Source organism: Nannobrachium achirus, assembly GCF_963921795.1.
Source record: "Nannobrachium achirus genome assembly, chromosome: 4".
NCBI classification, from domain to species: domain Eukaryota; kingdom Metazoa; phylum Chordata; class Actinopteri; order Myctophiformes; family Myctophidae; genus Nannobrachium; species Nannobrachium achirus.
Window position 1 is genome coordinate 8,803,161 of NC_137813.1, and position 9,505 is coordinate 8,812,665.

Genomic DNA, 9,505 nt, shown 5'->3' on the forward strand with positions numbered 1-9,505 from the left:
TACATTTTAACCAGAAGACATTGCATTATACAAGACCCCAGAGTGGAGTTTGATCCCCCGGTGGAAAGGGAACCTGCTGCCAGACGAGCGTGGAAACACACAGGAGAAGGAGTGACACTGCATGAGGTGACAGATAATATGTGACACGTGTTGGACTGCTTGTTGTTGTGCTCGGACCATGTGAATCACCTGGTTGAAAGGATTCCCGGTGTGACCACGTATACCTCACTGAGAGGTGAGTGCACTGAACATTGAACATTTATTTGGACAATATTATTGTTGCTGTCGGCCAGGCGGAAATCTTGTACGTCCAAAACCCGTTCCCTTTTTTTTAAATGATTGTCTTCAAAAGACTGAACTTCAAAATACAGAAAATAGCAGATCTACAAGCTCACAACGCCTCGCAAAGCGAGGCGTTGTGAGCTTGTCGATCTGGTATTTTCACTATGCCTGTGCGACGCTCTTGTATTTTGAAGTAGGGCATTAATTTATGATAAAACATAAAAAAGTTGAAAAAGGGACATGCAAGGTTTCCACCCGAGACAGGCGACATTAGGGATTTTCCTATAATCTCCATATACACTGCTGTGAATGTTTATGATTGCCGTTATGATACAATATCACAAAGTGTTTTTAATTGGATGATTATGATATGATAATAAGCTTTGACATGATTCAAGAAGTATTGAGGGTTGGTTATGTTAGTTCTTATAGCGTCTTCTCCAAAGTGTAATTAGAGCTGTGATGAGGCCAGAATTTGTGGGTCCTATTCAGATTTTGGACAGTAGTAGACCACAGCTTACTGTTGTTTTGAAAGAAAAAAATACATTTTCAAAATGTTGAAATCAATCATTTAAAGTTTTAACTTTGTTAACACAAGTGTTCTGTTAACTACCTATATATTCTGATAGTACTCGTTGATATAGACTGGGCTCTATTTTGAATGTCTTAAGTACCAGCTCTTATGCCTTAACTTAAAGGCCTGTCCATACTGTCTCCGAACACCAAACTTTTCATCGGAGAGTTCCGACTTTCCGACGTGCAGCTTTCCGAACTCTAATTCGGGCTAATGCTTTTCAGAAGATGCGAGTGACGTCATTTTGTAGCTGAAAAAGTTTGGTGGTCAGAGACAGTATGGACAGTACGTTAAAGGGCCAGTTCACCTCTGGGACAACCAGATCTTATTTTATTGTTGTTTGGGACAAGATCAACACAATCCTGAGTTATTGTTTGCGTTCAATCTGTGTTTTGAGATATTTTAGTATTTCAGCATGAATGATGATGCATTTTGCATCATATGATGCAGCATGATGACTCATTGTGTTGCTCTTGTCCCAAACAACAATAAAATAAGATCTGGTTGTCCCAGAGGTGAACTGGCCCTTTAAGTTAAGGCATAAGAGCTGGTACTTAAGACAATCAAAATAGAGCCAGTGTTTGTTCAATAACAGGAGTCTCCCTGCTTCTCCAGCTCTTTAATAAAGTAACAGTTGGGATATCGCTTTCATCCAATCGGAGGAGAGCGAAGTCATACAGTATACAGGATAAACAAGTGAAATTGATGATGTGAAACCCCTACCTGTAAGTTATGAGAAAAATATAGACAAATAAACACAACCATATTTTATACTTCACATTAATGTTTTGTGCACATGTACAAAATGAGCAACAATTAAATTGTGAACTTAAATTTAAATGTCAACTTGTTACAGAAGGAACAGCTTGAATGGTTCATGTTGTTTGAAGCTAAGAGAGCACAGTGCAGTTAAAATAAGAGCCACTACATGGTAGCACAGCACTTTATAAGAACAGATTGAGTTAATATTATCTTTATAACATCAGCTTGAGCTCATAACTTTATAACAACAGACTGAGTTTATAGCAACTTTATAACAACAGACTGAGTTCCCCTGCACAAATCATCAGGATTAGAATTTTAAACACTGACATCGAAAACGAATCGCATTGTGACCCTTATGACCCTTATATGTAATATAATGTCATAACGGAATAGTGGATTTAAGAGACTCAATGACAATACATATTACAGTGTTATAACTACTGCATTATATTATTTGATTAATTTGAATAACATGTCATGTGAGCGGACAATATCAGCATTATGATTTTTAATTCACAGATAATCATGTAATACTGTATGCATTTCACCACAGCAGCAGCATTTTCATCAGTTTCATTGCTTGGAAGCTGCAGTGGGTGGAAGCCCTTCTGACCTGATGGCAGGTTCCCAGGGGACCAGTGTCCCCAGCAGTGTCCCCAGCACCACGGCGTCCCCCGGGGTTCAGCCCACCCTGGTCACTGTGGACATAGTAGTTCTGGTGGTCTACTTTGTGTTGGTGCTGGCTGTGGGTCTCTGGGTGAGTACTGGGCTGAGCCACATGCACACACAACAACATGGTGGTATGTATGTATGTATTATTATACTGTAGGTACGATTGTATCAATGAATGAAGTGAGTGATTTGAATTAGGCGATAAAATCGAACACCAGTTGTCCTGAACATGCAGCAGGGGTCCTTGAGGGTTCCCCAGGGGGTCCCCATGCTAAACGATTGATAGTTAGGAACCAAATAATAGTCGAAAGGTCCTTTCTGTGTGTAGGTACCCTCACAAAGCCATGCAGTAATCCTGGTTTCTATACTGCCTCCCCCGGACCAGCAGGGTCTCCCCAGGCGTGGCAGAGGGAGAGCAGAAACCAGGATTAAAGTTAGGCAAATTGGCACTGGGTGAAAAAATGGGTTACAAAAATCGTGGGAGGGTACAAATGGAACCAGGTCCATTTGTATACTGTTAAATTAACACTGAGGATTTTTACTGTGTGAATTGGGAATATAAAACAATCATATTTTTTTATTTTTTTTATTTAACCAGAAAACACATTGAGACATGATCTCTTTTTCGAGTGTGACCTGGCCAAGAGGCAGAAATAAAAAATTACACAATCCTTGCTTACATACAAGACATCACAACAAAAACAGAACATCCATGATACACAAACAGATACCTAAGAACCCCAAAAATACAAAATGTACACTAAATAATAAACTAATTTACAATTCACAAGTAGCAGTACACGCACAGTGTGCCCAAATGTACCCAAAGGAAGAGATCACAGAGCAAATTAATTACAGGTCTGAACAAGTGCAAGCGTTTGTAGATCTGTCTAGAGTGATTCTCTTAAAACTTCTCAAAGGAATTAACACAGCCAATTTGAGTCTGGACTGAAGGTCATTCCATGACCAGGGGCCAAAAAAGGAGAGGCTTTTTTTTGCCTCCCTCAGATGTAAATGGGGGTTTGTGGCCTCATGCATAATGCTTGAATTCTTGAGATGAAAACCTTTAAGACACAGCAGTCTAACACGAGCCATGTCTCTGAGATGAAAACCTTTAAGACACAGCAGTCTAACATGAGCCATGTCTCTGCCAGTCTATGTGGAAGACCAAGCGCAGCACTGTGGACGGATACTTCCTGGCTGGCAAGAGCATGACCTGGTGGCCGGTGAGTTGGATGGACACTGTTTATTGACCTAAATGACCTGGTGGCCAGTGAGTTGGATGGACACTGTTTATTGACCTAAATGACCTGGTGGCCGGTGAGTTGGATGGACACTGTTTATTGACCTAAATGACCTGGTGGCCGGTGAGTTGGATGGACACTGTTTATTAAGAGCATGACCTGGTGGCCGGTGAGTTGGATGGACACTGTTTATTGACCTAAATGACCTGGTGGCCGGTGAGTTGGATGGACACTGTTTATTGACCTAAATGACCTGGTGGCCGGTGAGTTGGATGGACACTGTTTATTGACCTAAATGACCTGGTGGCCGGTGAGTTGGATGGACACTGTTTATTGACCTAAATGACCTGGTGGCCGGTGAGTTGGATGGACACTGTTTATTGACCTAAATGACCTGGTGGCCGGTGAGTTGGATGGACACTGTTTATTGATCTAAATGACCTGGTGGCCGGTGAGTTGGATGGACACTGTTTATTAAGAGCATGACCTGGTGGCCGGTGAGTTGGATGGACACTGTTTATTGACCTAAATGCATGATAGGTGAACATAGTGCTTACACATACAACATGTCTAGAGGTGTTGACGTTGGTTCAAATCATTCCCTCTGTGCTCTGTCCTCAGGTGGGCGCCTCCCTGTTTGCCAGTAACGTTGGCAGCGGGCACTTCATCGGCCTGGCGGGTTCAGGGGCGGCGGCGGGCATCGCAGCGGTCGCGTACGAATGGAACGTAAGAGACTGCATGTCATGTATTAAATTTGACATGATATTTTGGGGGCCTATAAGGAAGATATGTTTCTGCCTTTAAAGTGTATAGTGGAGATGGACAGGAAACAGGAGGGAGAGTTGGGGAGAGACAGGCAGCGAAGATCAAAAAGCCTGGAATTCAAAATGTATTGAGTAAAAGTATTAGTGTTGGCATTAGAATGTACTTCAAGTGCCTAAAGTAACTTTTTAAAATAGCAGATCTACAAGCTCACAACGTGTCGCATGGTGGCACGCTGTGAGCTTGTAAATCCATTTTACGTGTCACCAAAAAGCAGCAGGTACTCTGCCTTCACCCGATGACAACTCCAAAAGAACTACATGGACAAATACCATATCTGCTTCCTCCTCAAGCTGAACCGCCCACTTCCCACAAAGCATTGTGGGAAATGTATTCTTTTTTTGGAAGAGACTTTGACACACACAGAACTTTGAAACAACTTAGTGCGGCCCTGTGATTCACCACGGGATTCACTGTCAGGCTACTTTAGACCCTAGCAGACAGACTCTCTAATCGGGAGATAAGTGACCGTCATGACGCATGTAAAAATCAGCCTGATGGTGGCGCTAAATGAGACCGATCCATTGACGACATGACTCGACATACTGTGTGTCGCTTTGCGTGATTTTAGGGCAAAATATGTAGGAGCAGTGTCCAAAAATGTGTTTTGCAAGAATCGGCCTCATGGTGGCGCTAGAAGAGGGCCATGTGAGACATGAGGGGTGGAGGTTGTGGTTTGGCAGCCAAGGAGTGTGTGTGCAAAGTTTGGCATAGATAGGGGCACCAACGGTGGTGGAGATATGAGTAGGGCAAAAGTGTGACGTGATGTGACGGATAGACTGACAGGCTGACGGACTGACGGACAAATTGACAGCCGGTGGAGGTTTTGATAGTAACTGTGATCGCAATAAGTGCCCAGACCACTGGCCTAGCGGTCTGGGCAATTAGGGCCCTATTTTCATCCATGCCTCACCCCTTATCCCTAAACTCTTTTGCCATTTTTTACTATTTTGAAAAACATTTTTAAATATTTCAAATAGCTGATCTATAAGCTCACAACGTTTCAATGTAGAACAGCTACAGGGGGGGGGGGGGGGGGGGGGGGGGTGACACACAACAAAGGTCGTCAGGAATGGGACTCGAACCTGCGACGCTGCAAGTGCCTGGGCCGACATGCAGGCCTATCTGAAGTATTTTAGGCACAAAAAGGCACAGAAGTTTAGGAGTAAGGCATGGATGAAAATATAGCCTTTAGGCTCTAATGACTCCTGCATGTCATTTTTTACAGACTTAATGAAATCCTGTCGGGTGGAAAACTCAGGAAATGGATCAATGTAGTTATTATTTAGTCACAAGCTCTCTTTCCATTGATTAAAACAATTCTGAAACCCACATATGGACCTATACTCTTTCTAGCTGCAGGGGTCCCTGTAATAGGTATGTCATTATAGGCCGGAAATCTAATAAATAAATTAATTAATACTAAATAAATGGTAAATGTTAATAAATTGGTAAATGGTAATACATTTTTTTTCATCAGGGTATGCTTATGGTGCTGTTGCTGGGATGGTGTTTCCTGCCCATATATATCGCCTCAGGGGTGAGAGGTCAATGCACAACGCACGCACGCACACGCATAGACACACATGCACACACACACACACACACACACACACACACACACACACACACACACACACACACACACACACACACACACACAGAGACACACACACACACACACACACACACACACACACACACACACACACAGAGAGACACACACACACACACACACACACACACACACACACACACACACACACACACACACACACACACACACACACACACACAGCACATCCACTCATAGCTGGTTCATATTTCATAATCATATCTTTGGTGTCCTTCTCTCCAGGTGACAACCATGCCAGAATATCTGCAGAAGCGTTTCGGAGGGAAGAGAATACAACTATTTATAGCCGTGCTGTACCTGTTTATTTACATCTTCACTAAGATATCGGTAAGTGTGTGTGTGTGTGTGTGTGTGTGTGTGTGTGTGTGTGTGTGTGTGTGTGTGTGTGTGTGTGTGTGTGCGTGTGCGTGTGCGTGTGTGTGTGAGTGCAGGTGCATGTGCATGTGCATGTGCGTGTGTGTGGATGTGCGTGCGTGTGCAGTATGTGCCAATGTTTAATATGTGTGCATATTTCTTTTATTTTGTTTTGTTTATTCACGGTAAAAAAAAAATATGGGTAGATACCCTCACAAAAAACATGCAGTAATCCTGGTCTCTATACTGCCTCCCCCTGGCCAGCCTGATGGAGGAGAAAGTAACTGGTTGGAATAACGTGTTCCTTCCACGTGCTCCATGTCCTACCGGGGAAATTACCCCCTGTCATGTGATAAGAAACGGCTTGCTCACTCCTCATGCATTGAAGGAAGCATGAGCTCAGTTCGGGGCTCTCCCCAGGTTGGCATAAATCTCCCTGCCCAGGATTACAGCTTAGGCAATTGGCACCGGGTGAAAAATGGGTTACAAAATCATGGGAGAAAAAGAATATAAATATGGGTGGAATAATGATATCCCTCTACGTTTGGTGTGCTTTGTGTGCGTGTTAGTGATGCGCGGGTCAGGTTTTTTTCATAACCCGCACGACCCACAGCCCGCACGAAACGTAACCCGCCCGCGCCCGCCCCGCAGAACAATATACAAATCAACAAATCCGCCCGCCCCGCAACCCGCATTTAAAAAAAAGATGGTAGGTCTATATCATCTCCAGAATAGCTCATCTGTATACGGCTCTTCTAAGTAGGCTACCCAACGTCGCTTTACAGAAAGGTTTACAGTAGCACAATATTGTCATGGGCTAAATAAACAAACGTGTTGTTCAAATTGGGGTTTAGCCTAAAAGACATTCATTCAAAGACGTTCATTCTCTCTGGGGCATCGTCGGGGTAAGAATGGCGTTTCAGGTTTTATGTCAATCATATTTATACAGCGCAGACAGCAAAAGACGGACAATATTACATTCTGTTGGTTATTGATTCACCAGATTGGAGAGATGGGATCATGGGAGCGACTCGAGGTGGGCGCATGGTGATTTTCCGTTCAATTTAGTAGCCTATATGAGAGCGGAGACACACAGGAGGAGGAGAGAAAGAGGAGGAGAGGCGGCTGACTTTGGATGCACAGCATGTGATGTTTAAGATGTTAAACTTGGTCTCACACATCACATATAGGCCTATGAGTGATTACTTTGTTTGATTTGAAAGCATGATGGATAATAAAGACCTGGATGTTACCTCTTATTGTGTGATCCAGGATGGATGCAGTCAATTTGAAGAAATAATAATCCAGCATGGACAATAAGTTTTCATTCACTTCTTGGCTGAAAATCTATTCTATATAGCCTATATGTCATTTTATAACCTAGTTTAAACTAAGGGAGGCGGGAGCTGCTCGACTCTTTTCAGACGAGCGCTGACACAATTGAGTGCGAGAGCTTAATTGAAATGACCTACATAATATATGCGCAGTGAACTGGAATTATATAATTAATTATTTGGGAGCAGGTGTGTAAAGATTCTAATCTATAAACATCTCAAATAGCTTTTATATTTTTTTTAATTAGATTTGGCCTTATATATTGATATGTGCTCAGATCTGGCTATTTATTTGCTGGCTTTTAGGCTAATTAATTAATTGTTTTAAGTTAACCATGCCAACCTCGATCTGCGCATGAGGGGGGGGGGGCTCTCTCTCTCTGAGACATCGGATTCGGATCTCCGTGCCGTTGGACTTTCAGGCCGTCGGAATATCGAGATTTTGCCCTCGAGGCGAGCGTGGTTGGTTCATTCAGTCAAAAAATCCGTCTCACTTGCGAAAGTTGTGTTTCAAATCGTATCCGTTGACTGGCTGGTTATATAACTTACCCGACACAAAGTATTTAGCTATAAACGGACTTGTGTGGATGACAGAGACACATACGGTAAGTGAAATCCTGCTGAATTGTTTGTGCATTCTTCTGCTGTGCTCACGTTGTGTCAAATGTTGGCAAAATGCGGTTCGCGGGCCCAACAGGAGCGGAATTGGGACGGTCCTCGCACCAAGGAGCGGAGGAGAAACCTCGCTCCTCTCTGGCGCATTTTAAAACATGCTCGCTCGCTCTGATGCTCGTATTCAAACGTTATATTCTTATTCTTATAGGACTCTTATTAAGAATAAAAGGCAAATAAGAACAGGTGATTATTCTTATTTATTTTTTGCACATGAGAGTGGTGATAACCCGCCCGCCCGCCGCCCGCCAATATTGAGTCTCAAACCTTGACCCACCCACCCGCACGCGGGCGGGTTGGCGGGCGGGTGGGGGCACCGGGTCGGCCCGCGCATCACTAGTGCGTGTGTCTGTGTGTGTGCGTGTGTGTGTGCGTGCGTGCGTGTGCATGCAGGTAGACATGTATGCGGGGGCAGTTTTCATCCAGCAGGCCTTGCAGTGGAACATCTACCTGGCTGTGACTCTGCTGCTGTTCATCACTGCTCTCTATACGGTGGCAGGTATGAGCTGTTCATCACTGCTCTCTATACGGTGGCAGGTATGAGCTGTTTATCACTGCTCTCTATACGGTGGCAGGTATGAGCTGTTCATCACTGCTCTCTATACGGTGACAGGTATGTTTATCACTGCTCTCTATACGGTGACAGGTATGAGCTGTTTATCACTGCTCTCTATACGGTGACAGGTATGAGCTGTTCATCACTGCTCTCTATACGGTGGCAGGTATGAGCTGTTCATCACTGCTCTCTATACGGTGGCAGGTATGAGCTGTTCATCACTGCTCTCTATACGGTGGCAGGTATGTTCATCACTGCTCTCTATACGGTGACAGGTATGACCTGTTCATCACTGCTCTCTATACGGTGGCAGGTATGTTCATCACTGCTCTCTATACGGTGGCAGGTATGACCTGTTCATCACTGCTCTCTATACGGTGGCAGGTATGTTCATCACTGCTCTCTATACGGTGGCAGGTATGACCTGTTTATCACTGCTCTCTATACGGTGGCAGGTATGAGCTGTTTATCACTGCTCTCTATACGGTGACAGGTATGTTTATCACTGCTCTCTATACGGTGGCAGGTATGAGCTGTTTATCACTGCTCTCTATACGGTGACAGGTATGTTTATCACTGCTCTCTATACGGTGG

General features: G+C 43.9%; 1 protein-coding gene across 1 annotated transcript in view; it reads left to right on the forward strand.

Moving 5' to 3' along the window:
• Positions 1 to 2,255: 2,255 nt before the first annotated feature.
• Positions 2,256 to 9,505, forward strand: part of slc5a11 (solute carrier family 5 member 11) — a gene marked incomplete at its 3' end in the record, with an annotated part of 45,610 nt that continues 38,360 nt past the window's right edge. The window contains exons 1-6 of the mRNA XM_080723008.1: positions 2,256 to 2,378; positions 3,448 to 3,519; positions 4,159 to 4,263; positions 5,840 to 5,899; positions 6,218 to 6,322; positions 8,749 to 8,854. Of these exons, the coding sequence (XP_080579134.1) occupies positions 3,451 to 3,519; positions 4,159 to 4,263; positions 5,840 to 5,899; positions 6,218 to 6,322; positions 8,749 to 8,854 (445 nt within the window). The 5' untranslated portion in view covers positions 2,256 to 2,378; positions 3,448 to 3,450. The remainder of the gene's footprint in view (positions 2,379 to 3,447; positions 3,520 to 4,158; positions 4,264 to 5,839; positions 5,900 to 6,217; positions 6,323 to 8,748; positions 8,855 to 9,505) is intronic.